The sequence below is a fragment of the Micropterus dolomieu genome, linkage group LG01 (genome assembly GCF_021292245.1).
Source record: "Micropterus dolomieu isolate WLL.071019.BEF.003 ecotype Adirondacks linkage group LG01, ASM2129224v1, whole genome shotgun sequence".
NCBI lineage: Eukaryota > Metazoa > Chordata > Actinopteri > Centrarchiformes > Centrarchidae > Micropterus > Micropterus dolomieu.
The window spans coordinates 24,015,427-24,040,335 of record NC_060150.1 but is presented as its reverse complement, the minus strand read 5'-3'; the positions used below and the strand labels follow the sequence as shown (position 1 = coordinate 24,040,335).

At 39.4% G+C, this 24,909-nt stretch overlaps 1 protein-coding gene across 1 annotated transcript in view; it reads right to left on the bottom strand.

Annotated features, from left to right (window-relative positions):
* The window catches only part of LOC123979996 (phospholipid phosphatase-related protein type 4), a 54,922-nt gene extending 30,441 nt beyond the window's left edge, over nt 1-24,481 (bottom strand). The window contains exons 1-2 of the mRNA XM_046064150.1: nt 24,401-24,481; nt 8,898-9,083 (exon numbers count right to left, since the gene is read on the bottom strand). Coding sequence (XP_045920106.1) covers nt 8,898-9,083; nt 24,401-24,481 — 267 coding nt within the window. The remainder of the gene's footprint in view (nt 1-8,897; nt 9,084-24,400) is intronic.
* Nucleotides 24,482-24,909: the final 428 nt, after the last annotated feature.

Genomic DNA, 24,909 nt, shown 5'->3' with positions numbered 1-24,909 from the left:
ATTGATGCGGAACTCCTTGATTTAATAAACTTTATGATCAAGAACAGTGTCAAGCGGGTTTCCTCTCAACACATCATCGCAGCATTATTGTTCGGACACCACAATATAACTGTATATGATATGTACTGTATATGATCATGTTATATATGTACTTTATATTAAATACATTGCTAAAACTTCATCAGATCAGAATAACATCAAGTCAGTTAAACTGAAGTTTGGAAAGTTAGGAAGCACAAATGATTGTGAATCAGTGTTACTTGTTTTGGTGCAAATGAAAGTAACAACAGGTACACTGGACAGGCATCAGCAAGACAACCCCAAAAAAAGGGAATGGTTTTGCAGGTGGTGGCCAAGACAATTTCTCTCTCCGTGTCCTCCCTGAGTGATTGCTTTCTAGTTTTGTGTTTTGCTAGTGACCTTGTCACTACTGGTAGCATGAGACGGTACCTGCAGCCCATTCAGGTGCACAGGTAGTCCAGCTCTCCAGAATGGCATCTCCATACGTACCGTTGCAAGGTTTGCTGTGTCTCCCAGTTACAGACTCAAGAGCATAGAGGAAAAACCAGGAGACGGGCCGTTACATGAGGAGGGCAGGAAAGGGCAGTAGAGCGGCATCAACCCAGCAACATGACCGGATTCTGCTCCTTTGTGCAAGTAGGAACAGGAGCACTGCCAGAGCCCTATAAAATGACATGTCCTTGGGCAAGATACTGAACCCTGGCTGTTCCACCAGTGTATGAATGTGTGTGAATGTTAGCTTCTGTTTGAGCACTTGCAGTGTAAAACCGCTTTGACTGGTCGCAAACACTAGAAAGGCGCTATACAAATACAGAGCATTTACATTGATGCTATTGACTAGCCCTCATGTTTCCCAGACCTGAATCCAATTGAGAACCTCTTGGACGTTATGTATTGATGCATCCAATGCCAAATAAGAATTCGGCAGGCAGATAATCCAGGTGACAGCCACAATCAGTGCGGAACAGCAGCACACCTAGATGTATTTTCAAACTTGACCAATGAGAGGTGCACACAGTCTGAATAACATGTCAGACTAACCAATTATACTCAAAGACAGTGGCGGTGAGACAGCCAATACAAATAGTTTCGGCATTGTGTCATGGCAACTATAAAAGATAACTTGTGTTAAAAGACAGAAGCAATGTTTATTTAGTTTTATTTGTAAGTTGCATTTAATTAATTGATCAAATTGTGTTTTTATTGCAGTGTATGAAAAAAAATGTAATACTGATAAAGATTTATTAATACCTAAAGGCTTACACACACAAGCTACAGAATATACCATATATATTTCCACACTTAAGTTTTTAAGGCCTGTTTTAGTTTAAAATGTATGAAGAAAAACATTAAATTGTTAGTATATATAATCCTTTATATAATGAGCTACATTCATTTTACATACATGTGTATGTAATTTTTTTTTTAAACAATGTAATTTGTCATTATTGACATTTCATGTAAAATAACAGTTGGGTTGTTCATTTACAGGTAATGTCCATAATTTTTGAGTTTTGTTTGCAATTTCAAAAAATGGAAAAATGCTGTAAAAATTTCAACATAAATCACTATCTAAATCATTCACTGAATAAGGTAACACAATGAATGAGCCTATGGCCCACTCGTGAAATCCCTTGCACTTGCAGTATTACAAACTGGGTGTCGGTGCAACATACCAGGAAAAAATGCTGTATTAAGTTACTGCAAACCAAACATTTCCTACTGCTGCTTCTTCTCATTAAAAGCATTTAACTGACAAACCACGAGTTGGCTTTTATTATGAACTAAAAATAACTAAAAAGGTTGATTTTCCGCTTGTGGATACTGTTTTGTGCACTTGTATCATGTGCGTGTGCCTGGTTTTCACTTGAGCACTTGGTAGCTCACGAGAGACTTCTACTCCACAAGCTGCTGGGAGACAGATCTCTGAGAAATAACATTTTATCAGCAGATATGAGGAGTCTGAATCTATTGATGTCTGAGGGTAAAAAACAAAATAAAAAGCTGTTTGACATACATCAGAGGGAGCTGTGAGATGTGCGGGGCTCGGGTCAATGTTAGAAAGTTGAGTTTTCCCTTATCATGCTCTGCTGCGCATCTCTACCTTGGTTTCATATAGTGACCTTCTGGGAACACATTGTGGTTTTAAGCTCCTTGTGTCTCTTCTCCCTGCATGTAATGCATAGTAATTTTTCTATCTTGCTATGGAATCAGTCATTCACTGGTAATGGGTTGGGCATCCCTATGAACTAAGAAGAGAGCTGAGTTGTTTATGTCTTTCTGTTTATTTTAAGTTCAAGGTAAAGAATGAGAGAGTGAATGTGATTTGGGTGCAACAGAGCTCAATGTTCAATTCCAAGCTTGGAGGATTATGGTTGGTTCTCCATAGACTTACTCTTTAACTGGATGTCAGTGTAGGACAAGGGAAGTATGGGGTCTATTGCCCCTTTTCCTACACATGGTACCACTTGTCTTTTTTCCATTAGGAAAAGTTATACCTGCTACCTGTTACTTTTTTTATATCACCTCTGTCGAGGTTCCTAGTCTACTAAAAGGTGAAGTGAAAACACTGCAGACTACTGATTGGTTGGCAAATCCATGTTGGAAATAACCTTGCTAGCAGCCGGTGTGCAGCGCGTTCTGCTGTGTGTTTACAGCTGAGCTACTGCTGCTAACTTTAGCTGAGTTTAGGTGCTAAGTTTGTTTTCAGTTTAAGTTTCCTTCGGTGTTTCTACCGGGGGCTAAATTACCACCATCGCCGTCTCCTCCCAAAACAAATGGACCTGGGGTCTCATTTATAAACGGTGTGGACATACAAAACAGGTCTGGAAACGTGCATACACCACTTCCCACTCAAAGGTTGTGATGTATAAAAAACAAACTTGACGATGAGTGTGCGGTCCTCCACGCAAACTCTGAACCATGCGCACACACATAAACTGGTGAAATAGCAACTCAATGAAACAGTTTGAAATGAATAGGCCTACTGTTATATATATCAAATATTAACTCTGAGTATTATAGGCTTAAAGCCTTTCTGTATAAACAAACACCCGTTTGATTGATGCGCCTGAAGTGCGCAAAAAAAATTTTAAATCATTGCAGCGCACAAAAAGAAACACATTTAGGATAAGAAAACACAAACGGAAATATCTGTTTCTGCAAAAGAACGCCTCAAATATGTTATACTGTTTAATCGGGAATCATTAATTAATACTTACATGCAGTGCAATTTATTTTCATAAATAAGGTGAACAGGAGGACGAATGACATTTAAATTGATGCCTTTTTGTGTGTCAGTCGAGCAAATACGAGAGTATAGTTTCATATTGTTTTCCTCCAGTGCACAAGCGTTGCGTGAAAGTCTGTTTTTTACCCACCAAACAACATGCTTCAGCTTCACCAAAAGGAACATCAGTGTCACAATTAAATTTCATTTTATAGCTTTTCTGTCGGAGTTTGCCTCCTTTTCTTCCTGCAGTCAGTGCGTATTAATATTGATGAGGGGCGTTTCACTGACCATTTATAGGCAACTATGGGTGGCACATTTCAAGTTGATTGTGATTTATAAAAGGAACATTGCTTACGTACACACGGTTTTATTAAGTCTAAATATTTTTTGGCGTACGGCATTTTTGGCTTTTGGGCGCACGTACACTTTTAGTGAGGATTATACACACAGTTTTATAAATGAGACCCCTGATCATTAAAACATTAAAAACACTGAATAAAGCAGTTTTATCCTACAAAAATTGTGTCTCTTCAGCGAACACTGACTGTCAGCGAGCTGACCTCTTGACAGGGTAAGAGCTGTTGGCTGGAAATGTTTTAATGTCAGCTGACGCTTATGTAAAAGTGGTAGAAGGCAACATAACTTTTTCTTATTTGTCTTTATCAATAGGGCCGTGCTGTTTCACCTGAGGTGCCCCAGAACTGCCTGCTTACAGACTGTAGGTTTTAGGCCACTACTGTTATGCCCATCTGTAGTACTAAAAGTCCAGAGGTGTCTCAGAGATTCTTTAGGCCTAATGGTATTTCACAAACTTCTCATCTCATTGATGAGGCTAATGGCTGTGCTATGAAGTGACAATCTTTGTGGAAGTTTGCTTTGAAATCTTTGATTTATACTATAGAAATACTGTGATTTTAATAATATATTCTTATTGTTTGAAAGGTTATTACCATATTTTGTGATATTGACATTTTAATATAATACTATGATACTGTTATTGTTTTACCATGTCATTTGTATTGTTCTAATTCAGTTTAGATGTCAGGTACACTCCAAGAGAGTAAAACCCCCGAAGACCAAAATGTTGTTTTTCAGTCATTCTTCTAGACCAAAAACATCCCCCTTTCCTTAAAATATGTCCATTCCGGGGCTCGGTTAGCATGTACAAGGCTGAGTCCTTACTGCACCGGTTGGGTTCAAATTCAGGCAGCAGCCCTTTGCTATGTGTCGCCCCCCATCTATCTAATAAAGAATAAAGAATTTTAAAAAATGCTCAGATTAAACATGATGAAGAAGAAGTGCTTGGTGAGAAAGAGTCTGATCTGATGAAGATCTGACTGTAGTGGATGAGGTGGCTGGTTTTATTACAGCCATCAGCATAACTACAATGTAAAGACACACAATAACACAAACTAACAGATAGACCAGAGAAGTAAAATTCCTCTTTTTGTCAAGGGAGTCTGGTGGCTTTGACAAGAACACTGTAGTGACTCTTTCTTATTAAACAAAAAGGATCTTACTCTTTATAAAAAGGTCTTTCTCTGAAGGGATCTTTTCCATCATGTTGTCAGGCACAAATAATCACAATCTGAGCCTGTCAGCGGCAAAAACAAGCACTTTAGTGGACGTACTTTCACAGGGCACAATTGCCCACAAGGATTACATTGCAACACTGTCTCGCTGCTGCTGACTGCAGCGCACTTGCTTAGTCCTGGACCAATTTCTAAAAATGGTGTCCCAATTAGTCACATAGCCCCAAAAACATGGAAAAATAGAGTCCAGGTCGAAAACTACCAAAGTAACACTTTAAACGCCCACACACCTGTGCACCATCCACGCAGGTATTTTTGCTTATATTACCTGATAATTCATCCTCAGAACTACACCATGTAAAACCTAGCATTTACTTTTGTGAGTAGCAAAGCAAAGGGAACTACAACTTTATCTCATTATACAAAATGATAATCTACCTTGTACCCTATACATGTGTAATCCTTGTGCCTGATGTCAAAGCCCAGGGATTTATGTATTCAAGGTGGGTTAATTATTACACAGACGGAATAATTAAAGGATAATTTTCTAAATAGAAACTTGAAAAGTTAAAAATATTGCCTGTTAATGTAAGTACTACTATTGAATCTACAAGCTTATACATATGTAAGTATATAGACTATAGCCAGATAGCCTAGTGTGCAAATCACATTATTATATGATAACCAGATTCTGATTTGGAAGACAATTTATGCTTCTTAATTGTGTTCCATGTCATATGGCACCGCTCAACCCCCCAACCGGTCGAGGCAGATGACCACGCACTCTGAGTCAAGGTTCTGCTCAAGGTTTCTACCCACTAAAAGAGTTTTTCAAGAATCAAGAAACTTTGTCACTGTAGGCATACAACGAAAATTAGTCTGGCGGCTCTCAGTGACCAGCATCATCAGCAGGAGGATAAAAATAGATAAGGAAACAATATAATAAAAAGAAATGTAAGTATAAATATAAGTTTAAATATAAATATGAAAAGGGAGGCACGTGGAATGCAGGTAAGCAAGGAAAGTGGAAACTGTCAAAAAAGTTTGACAGTAAACAGTAGAGACATGAGATGGATGGTATATACCCTATGTGCATGTGCCTTTTGTAATAAAGTATGCATTAGCAGCAGATAGATAAATTAGTCTATAATTTATTTATAGTTAAAGTTATTTAAATTTTATTATTCTATATATAGATGAGTTAGATTTTTAAGTCTATAACTTCTGTGACAGGGTCGGGGTGATAGAGGCTACAGCTTTGGAAAGAAGCTGTTCCTCAGTCTGTTTGTTCAGGCTATGATGGCTCTGTATCTCTTCCCAGATGGCAATGGGACAAACAAGCTGACATGGGTGGGTTGGGTCCAAGCTGATGTTGCAAGCCCTCTTGCGTAGACGACTTGCATTCACTGTGTCCAGGTTCGGAAGCACAGTTCCCGCAATAATTTGTGAAGTTCTTATCACACGGCCAAGCTTTGGGGGTTCTCTGCAGAGCAGCTGGCACACCACACTGTGGCGCAGTGGAAGGTGATACTCTCTGTGGTGCTTCTGTAAAAGATTATTTGGAGGGAAGTTTAGCCTGTCTAAGTTTTCTTAAGAAGAAAAGCCTCTGTTGAGCTTTCTTCGCCAGGTGGGAGGTGTTGAGGGACCATGAGAGATCTTTTGTTATTTGGAGTCTCAGGAACTTGATGACATTGACACTCTCCACCTCCTCACCATTTATGTGGCGACCGGGGTCTGTTTGTGAGAAAGTCCACAATCCAAAAGCAGAGTGAAGTGGGTGGTCCCAGGATAATGAATTTGAGTACCAGTTTATTAGAGATTATAGTAGTGAAAGCTGAACTGAAGTCAATGAATAACATCCTGATGTGTGTTTTTGGATGCTCCAGGTGGGACAGGACTGTATGAAGTGCAATGGAGACTACATCCTCCGTGGATCTGTTGTCTCAATAGGCAAGCTGGTGTCTGTCCAGATCAATGTGCATGATGGTCTTCATGTACGATGGCACAAGCCTCTCAAAACTCTTTATGTCAGGGTGACTGGGGGGTAGTCATTCATGTCTTTAACTGCTGTTTTCTTGGGAACAGGGAGCATGGTTCCGGATTTAAAACAGGTGGGGACCGCAGCACGCTGTAGGGAGAGATTAAAGATGCGGGTGAACACCCCTGCAAGTTGGTCAGCACATGATTTTGGTTTGCTGCCTGACACCCTGTCTGGTCCTGCTGCTTTGGTGATGTCAATTCTACTCAGAGTTGATCTCACCTGGGACTGGGTATATGCTCCTCCTCTGTTTGTGGTGTGATACAAGCTCCCGCTCTAGTGTTGTGGCTGTTGAAGCATGCAAAAAACTGGTTCAGGGCATCAGGGAGTGTAGCATCTTGGATGATCTGTGAGGTGCTGCTATTGTAGTCTGTTATAGTTTTTATGCCTCTCCACATGCTACAGGGGTTGTTGTTTTCAAAGTGAACCTCAGTGCGCTGCTTGTACCTGTGTTTAGAGACTCTAATGCCCTTTTGCAGTTCTCTTTGAGCATTCCTGTAGGCCAGCATGTCACCCGCCCTGAAAGCAGCATCACATGTTTTGAGCAGAGACCCTACACTTACGTCCATGGTTTTTGGTTTGGAAACACCTTTATTGTTTTGGTGGTTAGTACTGTCTTAGTACAAAAGTCTATGTAAGCCAAGACAGATGACGTATATTCCTTCAAGTCTGCTCCCTGTGCACACTTCCCAGTCTGTGTTTTCAAAACAGTTCTGCAGTGATAAGGTGGCCTCTTCATTCCACAGTTGGACAGATTCAACATCTGGTCTGGTTCTGCAGACTAGAAGTTTGTAGGATGGAGTCATTTTCAGTTAGATGAGGTCTGATAAGCCAAGGTGTGGTGATGGGGCGGCTTTGTACGCTCCCGGGATATTTCTGTAGATTTGATCAAGGATATTTTTATTTCTGGTTGAAAAGTTAATGTTCTTGGATAGTAGGGCTGAACGATTATTTTATTATCATTCACATACATACATACTCCATCACCTTTACTGGAATCTGCAGTCCTGTCTGCTCTATAAACAGTGCGGCCTGCTGACTCAATAGCTACATAGGGAAATTTGATGTCCAGCCAAGACTCTGTAATGATGTCACACAGCTGTCCATGTTGTTTGAAGTAATCCTCAGTCATAATTCATCCATCTTGTTGACGTGTGACCTGCAGCTGGCGAGGAAGAGACTAAGGCTAGGGTATGTGGGTTAGCCTGTAACTTTTGCTCATAGGCCAGCTTTCTTGATCTCTCATGGAATAGAGTTAGCGCTTCCCTTTTCCAATTTTAAGAAGTTCTGCTCAGTGCTAGTGTATATGTTCACCGATCACTTGAACTAGTAGACACACAATATAAGAAAGGTACTGCTGTTTGACTGAGACCACCGAGCCGCTGCTTCCACACACTCTGCCATCTTGCATCTAAACTCAAGATTTTCCTTGCCTGTGTCACCAAGTGATGGTAATTGTTGGGTCCCTGTAAATAATATTAATAGTACTGTCTAGACCTGTTAGAAAAGTGCAATGAGATAACTTCTGTTATGTGTGATTTCTGGGTCTGTCTTGGGGTAAAATTACTTCCTCTAAGGATAGGGACTTGAGACTTTCACCCTAAAACATGTGGTTCAGGTCAGGGAACAACCGTTGTCATGGTTAAAAGAAACCAACACTCAATATTCAATCATGAATTGTACATTTAGATACATTTAGATTCAAGTGGCCCTTTATTGTGGCCAAAGGCACACCGGTGCAATACCCATACTGTCTGATCAGCATCTTGATATGCCACACCTGTGAGGTGGATTGATTATCTCGGGAAAGGAGAAGTGCTCACTAACACAGATTTTGACAGAATTGTGAACAATATTTGAGAGAAATAGGCCTTTTGTGTACATAGAGAAAGTCTTAGATCTTTGAGTTCAGCTCATGACGAATGGGGACAAAAACAAAAGGGCTGCGTTTATAATTTTGTTCAGTGTATTTCACTCTGCTAATGCCAGAGGGTGTATTTCCTTCTGTGAAATCCTTCTAAAATTAGATTAGTGTCATAGTTTTTTGTGTGTAATTTCTGTTTCTTATACTTACTGTGATGGCGGGTCCAGCGAAGGCCAGGCTGAGCAGCATCAGCAGGGGGATCACCTCGTGATTGGGGTCGATGTAGGGAAGGCTCAGGCTGCGGTCGTGGCAGTTGAAGCCAGACCTCACTGGCTTGAACACATCTGTCCACTCCAGAAAGTATAGACTGACCATAGACGAGACCAGGATGGGCAGCTATCAATGGACACGACGGGAAAAGACAGAAATAAAAATTTACAAGAGAATTCAAAGTCATAAACAGCTGAGGCAGAAGGAGCTTTAACAGATTGCCAATGAATAAATAAATAGATAAGCAGGCAGTCAATGCTGCACATCTCCCCATAACCCTATGGTTCAATAAGCATGCTAATATAATTTGATGATTAGGACGATGGCATGGAAAGTAGTGACCTGAAGGGGGTGAGTATTGTGCTGGGAGTAATTGCATGTGGAATTAATTGCTTTCATAAACATCAAGTGTTCCCTCGGAGCTCAGCTCAGATCTAATGTAGGAATTCAACTATACCCACAAAAAAAATGAGAAACAGTTAGTTCACGTTTATTATAGCCAGCTTGAGGTTTTAAAATCATAAAAGACCAATCATAACACAGCAGTTTAATTCAAGCCATGAAATCAAGTTAGAGTCATAAAGCCAGTGTTGAACTCTTTGTGGAGCAAATCAAAGTGCTTCAGTGTTCTGTGGAAGATAGACATGGATCTACTCTGCAGAGGGATCGGTTGGTTATGTAAATTTCTGGTTTTCACATGCTGAATGGCTCCAGCAATTTCACTACTGACCTGTCACAGTGTCAATTTACTGTGTGCTATGAGATGTGTACTGAGAGAGCAGAACTCTTGAGCTGAGAGGACAGAGTCCAGACAAACTGTCTTCACCAGAGACACCAAAACTGTCAATCTGTTTCATGGACACAATTTTCACTAGGCCATATAATAGTTACATGTCACAAATATATAAGAGGACAGATACAGACTCCAGGAGGGCACCTGTTCATTTCAATAAAAGCTGATTTACTGAGTGCATATGCAAAAAGAGATTTCTCTCTTGCTTGTTCAATTCTGCCTTGTACAGCTGACTGCATTTGTGCATCAGTGGCTCTCTGATTTTCTTTATTCTGGCCTACCTCAGTCATCAATTTCTGCAACTTGTCCAGAACACTAGTTTCCTAACCAGAACGAAAAATGTAATCACATCACTCCAATCCTCTACACTGGCTCACTATACATTTAATTTGCTATTTTCTTAGACATATACACTGGATTTCTTTCATTCAACCTGATTAAACAAAAATATGCCAATTTTAGAGCATTTTTATATCATGGTCCTCCCACTTAAATTAGCGCCTTCTTTGGAAGTCTGGACTAAAAAGCCACCTGTTCTCTTTGTCAGACAATACACAACTTAGCACAACCTACTGTTTGGTTCAATAACCTGTGTTTGAATCTGACTCTTACTGTGCACTTTATAGCTTTTAATCACCATTACTTTTTATGGTTACATGATTAATAACAGTATCAATTAGATTTAGAAAATTACAGTAGACTTTTAAAAAAATATATCAAAATTCCATTCATCTGTCTTCTCTTATAATCTATCACTGCGGCTGTTGTACTGTATGTTACTACTTTGTTGTGTTTCTTTGTAAAGTGTTGATATGTGCGCTTAATATACAGTATCATGATTCACTTATCTCATGACCTGTCCCCACCGGCTTGGCCAATGGACTTTACATCAATATGATGTGAAACACATAAATGCTACTTTGACAGTTTTAGAAATAAAACTTCATGGTTTAACATTTTATAATGGCGGTCAGTGCGGGAAATGCTTTGTGGGAAGCAGTGGATGTTCTTTGTGGCACAGCAAATGGCCATTTTGAAGAAGTGGCAGCATGGCCAACTCTGTCACACTGTATCTACATGTCTTAATGTATCCATGGGACTGCCACATTTTCGTGCTAGAACTGTGTGGGTGGTGATGGAGCAGTGGATAAGACACGTGCCTTTGGTGTGAGAGACCCAGGTTCAACTTCCCACTGTGACACAACCACCGATGTTTCCTTGAGCAAGACATTTAACCCCTAGTTGCTCCAGAGGCGTGCGACCATATATAGCAATTATAAGTCCCTTTGGATAAAAGCGTCAGCTAAATAAATAAAGGTGATGTAAAATGTAAACAGTGTGTGTTGTGTGAGACAGTACAGAGACTATTTATCAATAGTGTTGGTACATGTACTGTTGCAAGAGCTTCTGTTAATTGATATGATTCTAAAGCATCAATTAATATTTTTTGCAAGAAAGGACTTATTGTTTTTTAAGTTGGAATGACATTCATCCTTGACATATCAGATCTCTTTTTCGCAGAAATAACACAAATAACACTTGTTTTATAACCTTCCATAAAAAAGCTTACAACATGGATAGAGGGAGAGATGGACTGAAATGGCACAACTAAGTCAAGCAAACGGGATCAATTTTATACAAGGCCGGCAACATCACTGCACATCTCTTTGGGAAAACATGAGCACCTCTGACATACAGTATATCTCATTGACACAAGAAATGAAAACCCAATAACCATTTAACACACCAACATTCTGCAGTCCTGATGTGTCAAAATGCCTCCCAAAATATTTTCTAACAGCCCCCCAGGCTCTGTGGTGTATCATTAAAGCGTCAACAGAGGACTGCAGTGAGATGCATCAGTGGGAGCTGAATGTGGCCCGCAGCATCATGGGCTTTTATCATGCAGCTTTAATACTCCATCCATGATTCTCTGGTACACAGCGGCAGGCGCACTGCTCACTCAGCTAATGCTAAGTAGAGCTGCATGATGGAGAACGGCCCCACTAGGAGCCCAACACAGGGGTATCTCTTCAAATGAACACTCTGCCTGGGAGCTGACCCATTTATACATACACATTTGTAGGCACAAATACAACCACCCAGAGTGCCTCTGTTTGTAGACTTCCTTCCTTTTGTCTGTCTCACACTTCTGCCAGGGGTTACTCACTAACATACTAGTTTTCTTGTCTTTCCATCCTGACTTTCTATCATTCCCTCCTTTCTTTCCTTAGAAAGAGAGAGGTTTCAATTTTTAATTGTTAATCACTTTATTTAACATTAGTGGTAACCACAATTAGGATATTTGTACAGATGGGAGACATTAAAAAGAGAGGTTGAAGGAAGGCAAGAATAAGGAAACAAAAGGATGAAGGAGGTGTGGTTAACAAAATCCTACATGATATTTTAAGCCATATTCACAACCCACAAGAGTATTTAGAGAGCTCCTAACTTACAGTGGCAGTAAAGTCCTAAGAAGGAGCTCTAACTTTGGAAAGACATTCAGAGCAAGTACAAGAAAGTGTGTCATTAATCCCAGTGAAAGGTTAAAAGGTTGAAAGGTTGCTATGGCAACCAACAGCCGGTAGCTCTTTCAAACTTTGCTACATTTTTGTTTTTATCTGATTTTTGCGGCTTTATTGCCAAAATATATTTTACCTCTGACATAAATAAACAAAACAGTCATTGGAAGATGAAGACTGGGTTTTGGGATTAAAGAGCAGCAGACCACGATCCACCCAGCCCAAATAACCGGACCAGGTACCACAGCCACAGTCTCAGAGGAGAGGAAAGAGAGCCAGGAGAGGAGCCATCTTGGCCCAGCTTGGATTTAATTCTGCTCCTAAAGATCCAGTCTGGACAAAATGGGACTTATTTTGACCAAGCAATGGAATTCAGAGACTGTTGTGCCCACATCATTACAGAGACCTGTCCCATCAACATCCTGTATCAAGCACTTAGCAGGTGGTCCATGTTCCGAGCTGCAGCGCAAGACGAGAGGAGGTAGACACTGTGTTTCACATCGATGATGCTTGGTGCACAAACCCAGTCAAGATGGACTCTGTTTCCCAAATGTCAGACTGTTTATTGTGAAGATGAAGATGGTTGCTGTTGTTTACACTCACCCCAGATGCAAATTCAAAAAATGCACTGTATATAAATGTGTTTTACGATGATGGTAAAATTACTTGTCAATCATTATTTGTCAATGATGTCTGGTTGCTTTGAGGAGAGCGATATAACAGCTGTTTCTGGTTAGACAAAAAGGATCGTACTCTTTAATAAAAAGGTCTATCCCTGTAGGGTAATTTCCATAATGTAGTGTGACACTTATAATAACAATCTGAGCCTGTCAGTGGCAAAAACATCTACTTTAGTGGACACATTGACGGGGCCCAGAAGGATAATATAGCAGCCTGTTGCGTGGCTGCGGGCTGCAGCGCTCTTACTCAATACTGCACCAATTTCTGTTAGTTACCCAGACAAAAACATGGGGAAATTGTGTGCAGGTTGAAAAATACCTAGGTTTCCCTTTAAGTTAAAGGTTTTCTGCGGAGTTTTCTTGTATATAAAGTTTCTGTTCATATTCAGTGCTTCACATCAAAACACAATGTGTACATCCATGAGGTCTTGCAGACATGCTGAATGTATTTCCTTCGTCATAAAACATTTTTTAATTTAATTAATGCTTTAATTCTTCACTATGTTTACTAGCTAGCACTCTTCCTCATCTCTGTCTATTGTATCACCCATGTGCTCGATAAAGAAACATCAAAACATGGACCAACTCATACAAACATGGCTACAAAGTGCTACTTTGTAGCATGTGCTACAGTGGTCGTTAGTCCACATGGTAATTTCAAAAAACTGAATTGCTGATATCAGAGAACATCACTAAAAAGACAAACAAACAAACATATTGATTGACCGACAAATAAAGTGGCTTAGATAACCTGGATAAACCGTTAACTGATCATCTAACTGCTCATGTTTGTTGACCCATCTGCAGGGACACTGAACGTCAGTCACAGTTTGGGGTGCTGAGAGAAGGTCAGTCTATATAATCACGTCATACTAAATGGTGCATATCATGTCATAGTTTATAATAATGCCTGGTTTTAAGGGGTGCTGCAGCCCACTTAGCACCCCCACTTTCTGCATCCATTCCCGACAGACTTTGTTTCTAGTGATGTCACCATGGTCCCAGATCTCAGCAGTTACTTTGAGTTGAGTACAACCTTATAATGGCTGAGAGAAATGATGGACAAAGCTGAAATTTAAACACTTGATTCCCCTTTTTTCAACAAACACCTGAACCACCTCTTCCTGTGATTCCTGCGGCCATTTTGTTTTTTGCTTACACTAAAGTTCCCTTCCTCACTCTGACAACTGCTTTCTTGAGCGATATGCTTTATGAATAGTTATTTTTAGGTTAAGGTTAAGATTTACTTTTTTTAGGACCAGGAAGCTTTGTGAAATATGGCCTTAAATTTATTTCAGATGAATGGAACTCTATATCTGCATGAATTATCACTGATCGAGTCATCTTCAAATATTTGTTTGTTGAAGAACTTTTTAACAAAAAACTTTCAAATCACTTTACAACTAAAACTAATTTTAGGAAAGGCAAGAAATCTTGTACAGTGCATAGAGAGGGTGAGAAGGGTTTAAATCATTCACATATTAGAGTTCAGAAATTTTCCTAGTCATCCATCATGGTGATGGTACCTCTGATTAAGCCAAGCAGTTGCTTTTAAGGAATCAAGCTCAAGCTAAACTTGAAAAAATACATTACATTAATATAAACCCTCTGGATAATTATAATGCTATATGTCATTCCTCTAAGCATCTGTGTTCTGAAGACTGAGAGAAATGTCAGTATTTAAGTTTTCTGACTCATTTAGAATCCTTTTTTATAGTTATGTTGTCTGTATATATTTGTTTTTTGGTTTTGGTTTCTTAATTGCATGAGAATTTGTACACAGTTTGCTTTCTGTTTCTGTGTATTGCTGCAGCTAATGATTATTTTCACTATTGATTAATCTGCCAACTATTCAGTTGATTAACTGGTTGGTCTATAAAATGTCAAAAATCTGTTACACTTTTGCAGAGCCCAATGTGATGCCATGAAATTGCTTGTTATCCATGACCAACAGTCAAAAAGATAAAGATAATCAACTTACAATCTTATAAAAACAGAGAAAAGAAGTGAATGCTCACATTGGAGCGGTGAGAAGTATGTAATGTTTTTAAAATAGTTATTATTAATCGTCAACTGACTAATCCATGAACCTTGGTCATCCCTGGCCTTTCTCTCTGGGTGCTCTGGCTTCCTCCCACAGTCCAAAGACATGCTAAGGTTAACTGGTGACTCTAAATTGCCCTTAGGTGTGAATGTGAGTGTGAATGATTGTTCGTTTCTATGTGTCAGCCCAGTGATGAACTGGCGACCTGTCCATGGTGTGCCCCTGCCCTCGACCCTGCGTGGATAACCGATTACACATAATGAATGGATTAATGGTTTGGACTAATCCATTAGCCATCTATTTGTCGTAGCTTTATTTGTAAAATTAAATTAAAAAAAGAAAGACAAAAGATGTAGTTCAGATGTAAATACACTGAATGGATATTGGTGAAACTTCTGATCCTAACTAGAGTCAGTAATGGGGTTTGAAATATTAAAACATCTTGAATGGATAAATAAATGCATGAGGCAACATGCATTAGGGAAGGATCCTGCTCATGTGTTCCATTTTGAAACCAGCACATGTTGCCCAAGGTGGGGTAAACTGGAGGTAGAAGGACAGCACAATGTGACTTCTATTTATGTAATATTACACAGAGTAGCAGGATGGTTAAAATGAATTTTCCTTAGTTCATCATATGTTTCAACACATGTATTGAATGAATTTTTGAATACACAAAAACTAAGACATTTTAAATAAGAATGACTTAAGCTTTCATGAGCATGCTTTTTCTGACTGTAGTAAACAAAAACGGATGCTTCTTAAGTATAGAAACATTTCAATAGAGCCTAACATCACATGGACAGACAGACAGAACTTAGATCAGTTTATTTGCACAATTATTATGATACAAATACATTCAATAGAAAAGCCATATTACAGTGCTGGAAAGGAAGACTAAAAAGCTTATTCAGAGTCCTTCCTTTATTTAAATAAATAAAAGAATGACATTGTTACTTATCAAAAACAAAACAAACAGAACACCAACAATATCTATATACAAAACACACAAGCCAAGATGAACAGTTTTAAAAGAAAAGAAGCAAACAAGAATAAGTATGTACAACATATTTCAAGATAAAATAAGGCATGTTTTAACTGTGTCTGACAAGATGGCAAGGAATATACACTGAACAAAATTATAAACGTAACCCTTTTGTTTTTGCCCCGATTCATCATGAGCTGAACTCAAAGATCTAAGACTTTCTCTATGTACACAAAAGTCCTATTTCTCTCAAATATTGTTCACAAATCTGTCAACATTCTGTGTTAGTGAGCACTTCTCCTTTCCTGAGATAATCCATCCACCTCACAGGTGTGGCATATCAAGATGCTGATCAGACAGTATGGGAATTGCACAGGTGTGCCTTAGGCTGGCCACAAATAAAAGGCCACTCAAAAGTGTGCAGTTCCATCACACAGCACAATGCCACAGATGTCGCAAGTTTTGAGGGAGCGTGCAATTGGCATGCTGACAGCAGGAATGTCCACCAGAGCTGTTGCCCATGAATTGAATGTTCATTTCTCCACCATAAGTTTCATCTTCACAATAAACAGTACGACATTTAGGAAACAGAGTCCACCTTGACTATGTTTGAGCACCAAGCATCGATGTAAAACGCAGAGTCCACCTCCTCTCATCTTGCAAGAGTCTTAATTAGTGAATTAATCAATTAGTCATTTACATAAAATTACATACAATTAATTATCAACCAGTCTGAACATCTGTAGAATACAAAAGTATTCTTAAAAACCCTCTTCTGAATTACAAGTAATTTGGTAAAACATATGGATATGTAGCAACCCAAAAGTTGATATAGGGGTGTTAAATTTTAAGTTAAATGAGAGAAAGGTGGATGTCAAACATTAAAGCTATAAAAAATGGTCAGTAAACTAAACAACAAAGACCAATCTGAAGTTGAGAGACAGGTTATCAAAAGGTCTTGTCAGGTGATCATAACCTTGACAAAGATTTTCTGCTATGTACACCATCACCTCTAAACCTCTCCATCATGATTGTTGCTGCATTGGACCGTAAACCATCTGCTGTCAAGTCTACACCATCAGGAAGAACATGTGGAACTGGGGAAAAAAAAACCCTGACAAGAACTGGTGACTATTGCTTTGATAAAAGTTTATCATTTATGTATTCATTTCAACATGTAATTTTCGAAGAAAGAAGAAGAAGAAGAAGAAATTAGCCTATGTTTTATATCTGTCACAATAATTGCAAGCCAAACATAGGGCTACAGGCAGTATAAATAAATTGGCAATCCACTGCAGCCAAAAGCATTTTTGACAGGCATGTAACTAAAAGTTACCAATCTATATAGCCTTGAAAGACTTTCTGCAAGTTGATCACAATGCAAGACATTAAAAAAGATTGACTCTAGTGTAAACTTTGGAAATGTTGAACTCATTGTTCTGCATGAATGGTTCTGATTATTGACAAATTCACAAATAGTCTGCATTAACAAATAAGAGACTAATTACCATGTAGACCGTTCTTCTTGCACAAGGATTTAATGAATGAAAACAAACCATAAAAATTAAACTACTGTTTTGTCCAACTGGAATCAATATTATAAAGCTATATAGTATTATTACTAGTTTAGTACTATTATATGAAATTATAATGAATACACTAACATTAGCCCTAAACAAACCTTAACATCAGTGGTGTAATATCAGAAAACGGTTTTATTTGTGAATCAGTTAAATTGCTGAGTCTCAACTAATACGCAGTTTAAATGTTACAAATACTATAAAATACTACTATACCACTATAAAATCTGTGTAGTCAGACTATCAGAGCTGTAACAGCTCAATGTCTACATGTGGCTATACAACATAATAAAAGTTACTATTTAGTTTGTAATCTGAAAACCTGTAAACAACCAGTCCTTTTTGAAATGTTTTAAAACTTAAGAAGGATCTGATATTCTTTATTACAGTCCAAATAAGCATGCTCATGAAATTCTAACACAAAATTCAATCTTATTTAAGATGTCTTAGATTTATGTGTATTCAAAATTCATTCAATGCATTAATTAAAACAAATGATTAACTAAGAAAAACATGTTTTAATCATCCTGCCATTCTGTGTAATATTACATAAATAGAGGTCACATTGTGGTGTCCTTTTTTCACATTATGACCTGCCCCCCTGTACCTCTAGTTTACCCCGCCTTGGGAAGCTTTAACGCCCCAAAAACCTTTTGGTAAGAAAGGTGCGCGCACACACACACACACACACACACACACACACACACACACTGAGAAATAAACACCAAGAACTACTCAGCAATTTATGACCAAAATGGCGATCTGAGGACATGTTTTAAAATTACAAGGCATAGAGTTCTTATCCATACTTACACCCCATGTTACTTGCTAGGTGAAAATCCCTGACATCTCCTAAAGAAAAAAACTCACGCTTTTTATAAACATCAACCTCTACTTCCTGTAAAAACATAATGTTTTGGCTAGGAAGACACACACACCCACACACATTGAGAAATACACACAGACGCTCGGGACAACACTTGCACGCGTGTGCATGCTTGTGAAAAAAATTTCTCCCTTCTCCTTAGGAGGAACATTGTACTCTACACACTTCAAAGTAGATTTCTGTAGGATATTTTATGTTCTGTTATTTTTAAAGTGCAGGTTCAGGCCAAAAGGTTCAGGCCTAATCATATCTGATGTCTCTTCACATGCTTATGATCGCTTTCATTTATTGGTGAGTTAGTCATTTAACTAGCAGTGCACAGAAAGCATCAAGATGTATGGATGTGCTGGTCAGATCACAGTTGACAACATTACATGACAATTGCTGTTTCAGTAAAGGTTCCCTAGAGAAAATAGGGTATCAAGCATAATATGAACAAGTTCTGCTCACGTAATAGTACTTACTTAGTAGTGTGCATGTATCCAGCATGTGACGTGTTGCAGACTGCGAGACTACACAAAGCCACATGTGTATTTGTGTGTATATGTGTGGTGCGCCTACGCCCATTGTTATTTTCTATGGTATGTTTTCGTTCACTCTGTGCGTTACATCATTACCGATACAACAAGTTGTCACTATCAGTCACTGACAAGATAGCAGCAAAAGAATTCTGAAATATGTGTTCATGTGCCTGCAGTCCTACAGTCTGGGCAGTTTTTTCACTTTAGTTAGTTTTCCACATTTTTGGACGTGGGGATACTTCTCTTGATCTTCTCAGGTATCTTTGGCTACATTCAGACTGCAGACCAAAGTGACTCAAATTTTTTTGCCCATATGTGCCTCAGATCTGATCTTTTTATGATGGTGAGAAGGAGCCAAGTCACATGGAATCTGATCTTTTCCAGTTCGGATTTGTGCCACTTTCATATGTGGTCTAAATCCAATACAGATCAGATCTTTTTTAATGCGACCTGAGTCTGGACACTCAGGTCGGAATTGATGCGACTTTGACGTCACTCTAAAGCAGCTGTTGTCACAGTTCTGCTGTAGACAGAGCCGCAGTGAACGAATAAGCTTCACAAAAGCCATAATTAAGCATGTGGCTCTCTTCCTCCTCTACCATGCTATCATCTGCTCACAAATTTCCGTTCTTACACTAGAAATCCACCGGGCAACAAGCTTTCTTCTGAGTTATGTGCATGCTGCTTGTGTCCGTGTGAACACAGTGGAGCGAGAGAGAGAGAGGCTGAGGGAGGGAGGGAAGGAGTCGTGGGCCACTTGAGTTGTACAGTGCCAGAAACCGTAATGAAAGGGACAAGTCACGTCATAATTTGGGAGAAATGTGACCCGTGAGAGGACAATGAAAAACAGGAGTCTCCCGTGAAAATTGGAAGAGTTAGCAAGTATGAGCTAACTGGAGCTAACATCTGTGGCTCCTTGTTCACTTCTGTAAAACAGCGTATTGCGTGTGATGTTGTTATTCTTCTGCACATGCGGGTCACTTTCAGGCCACGGACAGCTCACACTGGAGTCTGATATGGGCCGCATTAAAACAATAATGTGAACTGTCAAACAAAAAAAATCTGATCTGGGAAAATAATCGGAATTGAGCATTAAGGCCTGCAGTCTGAACGTATAGCCTTTGTGTACCGGTAGCCAACAGTGCAAGGCCCGGTATGGGAATTATTGGTCAGAGTTTTGGTTATGTTTGGACACTTGACTTCTTTGTATTATTGGTGTATTTTTCTGGCACTGTTGCAGATTTTTTGTAAAATTCATATATGTATTCATATATAATTACTGTGTATATCGAATTCTAAAAGAGACATTGCAATAAAACTGGCTGAGAACATTCTACCATCCAACTGCATATCAGAATGGAACTAACATTCATGAATAGACAAAGACTGGAGGAGACGCGTATCGAACCACCGACCCAGTCTGCCTCCTGAACTACAGCTGCCCCAAACAATCCTTCAGTGATTACAGAGATGACAGAACAGGGAAGAGATAGTGCAGTTTGAATAATGGATGTGCAAAAATGGAAAGCAGGCTCCAGTGGGCTACTGGTAATTATTTACCATGGAGCCACTGTCAAACAAGGAGATCATTTAGATAAAACAATGGAAAAATAGAAGAAGGCTGCCTCTACTGTTGCTAAAAAATATTTTAAAGAACTTTTCATTTTTATCCTGCATTATCCTGCTCGAGGCAACATCCATCCATCCATCGCGAACCACTTATCCTGCGTACAGGGTCGCGGAGATCGAGGCAACATGCTAAGATGAAAATCCGATTGCATTTTTAAAAAAGCATAAATATCTAGAAATCCTGATATCAGCTGATAGGAATGAAAGAAGTGCTCTAATGTTTGAGTCCAGCTTTCTTCAACTAAGTTCGCACTGCTATTTAGGAGGCAGGTTGGATTCACACTTACTTCTGAATTAGAGAGTTGTGGAGGGTGCAGAAGTACTTAGGCCTGGAGCAGTGAAGGAGTCCCCCGAGTACTCCAATTTGTGCCTCCTGTGTTTCTGATGCATTCTTTCATATAAATAACACATTTTTAATTAAACACATGCAAGAGGTGTTATGTTAATATCAACAGTAACAGTAAAGGAATATTGCAAAATTATTAGGCTTAATTGATCACTGTGGTGCCACACTGGAATGAATGAAGAGGAAACTATGTAAATATATACAGTGTTAAAAACAATATTATCTATGACTAGTCGACTGCTAAAATCACTCGTCGGCGCTGTGGGCAATAGTCAACTTCTAGAAAATATGATTTTAGCTAACATCACCAGATTACCAGACTTCACTTGTAGACCCACAGGATCTAACAATTCTGCATGGTTTTTATTTACTTTAAGCTAAATATTGTAAAGGTAAATACAATATTTGTTAGGCAGAATGGCCACTGTTAGTGTTATACTATAATATTATTGGACCATTATTATTGATGCATTAACATATAAACAATATTTTAGGGTGTAGCTGGAGCTAATTTTAAGTGCTTTATATACTTGTGGGTGGTTGAATCTAAGAATGCATCATAAGTCACCATTTGTTTTACATGAGTGACTGAGTTACTGAGTCAACAGTAAACATTTATCTCTGAAATGTAGTATAAAAGTATAAAGTAACATAAAATGAAATATTGGTACAGGTACTTTAAATTTGTACTCAAGCACAGTACTTGAGTAAATGTCAAACAATCCACCACTAGCCATGTCAAATACAAAGTGGAAAGTGGTCTCAGATGAAAATCCAGAGATAAATAATATGAAGACAACAAAAACAATGTTGTTGTCCTTATAAAAAATGAAAATATTTATTTGGAGCTCCTGATGCACACAAATCAACAAAAAGAGACAACATGTTTCAAGTTCAGTGCCTCAGGCAGAAATGATGCATATCTGCCTTCATTTGTTGAAAATAAGGTGCTTCTGACTGAATGTTGTTAGTATTAGTTGACTATATGACTTAGTTTTGGTTCTTAGTTCTGGTTTTACTAACAGAATGACTGCTTGACTAACTGCCTTATAAACTAGCTGGCTGATTCTAGCCTGCTGACAGTGAAGAGCAAATCTACTGAAGGCTCATACAGCAAGAATGGAGGAGCAACAGAGTGATAAATAACAGAGTGGAATATCTTAGTGTTCCTTACTCTCTTTCTCTGAAAAGCCTCTGCTCCTCTGGGACAGTTCAGCTCAGCAGTGATGCTCCATTGCCCTACATCTGCTAACACTCACTGCCAGCCTCCTCTCTGTGTCTCTTTCTCTTTGTCCCACCTTCCCTCCCTCTTTATGTCCCATGCAAAGACTATGTTACTGTTTTATCTCACTATCAGCCTCCTTTATTTCATGCAGACTGGATCTCTGGCGATGTCCTTCCTCTTTTCCCTCTGTCTGCCTGCCCTGGAGTCATCTGATATGATACAGATAATATTGAAGCTGCAAATACAAAGCATTGCAAAAGTCAAGACCCCAGAAGATCCCCGGCTCCTAGAGAGTGTCCTTTGACAAGATGACAAGGTACTGAACCCCAAATTGCTCCTGAAGGCTGCGCCATCAGTGTATGAATGTGTGAGAATGATTAGTTCCTTTCGGATGAGCAGCTGGGACCTTGCATTGCAGCCACTGCCAACATTGTGTGAATGTGTATGAATGAATGTGACATATACTCTAAAAGCGCTTTGAGTGGTCGGAAGACTGGAGAAAAAGACTGGACGATATGGCCCAAAATGTTATCACGATAAAAAACATTTCATACCAAACATTTCAAAACACTAATTATCACAAAATCATTTTTTCTTTCAAGTTTGAAGGCAGATTTTTGCCTTTTTTCTAAAAATATGATTAGCAAATCTTTTTTCAGTCCCTTTTCTTCAACAAAATAAATATCTTAATAAAAAGATTAAGTGCTAATTTGTTCAGATTCAAATGAATTAAATCAAACATTTATTGACGAAAGAACAACAAAGTATAATTATTATTATTATAAGTTTTATATTTTCTGGTTAATGGCCATGTATGTATGAGCAAGAAAATGGCTTAAATTAAGTTTTATAACTAGATTCAGGAACTAAGATCACACCTTGAACCCATCTCATTTATGCACATAAAATACTTAAACACACCTTTTTTGTTCACTTCCCCTTGACTCAGTTTTCACATGAGTTGTGACAAATTTGTTATTCTGAAAGAAATCAATGGACCCAGAACTCTTACTCAATCCATCAGAATCATTCCATCTCCGGACAAATCTCATCCGCAATTTCGGATGTGATCAGCCATCCACATTCTCCCAGCTCCAAGCTCTCACAATTCCTTACATTGTTGGGCCTTCGGCTCCCGGGGAAGATCCCAGATTCCGTTTTCAGAGCATACAGCCACTTCCAGTCGCCTTTCCCCGGTCTGCTCGCGATGAAAGCGCTTGAATGACAGGCAAAGCTATTGCCACTTTCACTGAGCCAACACCATTGAAACATCCCTTTTTATCACTACGACAAAAAAGCTAAACTTCCCCAACGTTTCAAGGACTCTCTACAAAACACAACCCTCCCTAACTGAGGTTCCTCAGCCCTTCTGGTTCACTGGCACCGCTTCCAGGGAAATGCCAATAATGTCACAGCGTGTTCCATGGCCAAGGAAGTTCAGCATTACCGCGCATCAGCCCTCTCAGAGGGCTAAGTCGCATCAATCCCTTAACCACTTCGATCTCTTTCTCGTCCCTTCCCTATTCCTCAAGCTTCACTAACAATCCGAACACACATATATCCCTCCATCCCAGCATCCTTTCTTCTTGACTGGTTGCAACTTTTTCTATCGAGTCTCCTTTGGCCTCATCAGATCCTCTACCTTGATACCAGCTAGCATTTCTTCCTGTATTTCTTTTCCCCCTCCCTTCCAAGGTGTGGACAAGACAGGAAGACCACCTCCTAAACAAAATTCTCACCACCTTCTTCACCCCCATCATACAGTGTCAACACCCTGACTTCAGCATTTCAAGAGCTTGGAGTCCCTCTCTCCCCAGAGAAAACAGAGGGTCCCAGTGGATCACTGGAGTTTCTTGGTATCCCTCTTGACTTAGTATCACTCCAAGCATCCTTGCCTTCCGTGAAAATCCACCGGATTTATTTACTCATGTCTAATTTCCTTCTGGCCAACCAATGCTCCAAATGCCAACTTCTCTCACTGTTAGGCCATATCACCTGTATCACCCGTACTCCATAACATAATGCAATTCATGCAAAGGCTCACTTTGGTTTCAGCACAGCACCAATTCTCCCATATCTTAGGCCATAAAAACTAAATTGCTGACTCTCTGTCTCACTTCTATTTCCAGAAATTCTTGGCCCAGCCTCCGACCCTCTTTTGACTCCAGTCCCACAATTTTCAGCCACCATCTTAAGCTGACGCCACTGATAGAACATATTGTCATGACTTACCAAGATACCATCCTCAACAGCGTCGCGCCTCGGACACTCCTGTTGTATCTCACTGGATGGAATTGCTTCAAAACCTTCCATGCCTCCCACGGCCTTCTATTCCCTTTGCTCGATGTCCTGACCCTCTCTAGCTTCATTGATTTTTCCCATTTCACTCTTAAATCTTCTAGGTCTACATCAGCGGAATTAACTTCTTAAACTGTCCACAGGGGCACGTTGCCCAGCCTTGTCACACTCGCACATTAGCATGCTAACCAAAGGCCTTCGCAAGGCCGAACTTGCCAAAATCTTTGCCCCTCACTTCAGACCCTCCTAGCACACAGCATCCAGACTCCCCACTCAGGTTATCTGACTCCATACACAAAGTCCTCCAATTCACGTTTTTCTGCTGGCATTCTTTGGCATTCTGTGTTGCTCAGAGTTTACCGCCTCCAACCTCCACTACCATCCAGGTTAACACGCTACCATGTCAGATATTTTCATTCATTCCACCAAGCCTGTTTGTCACG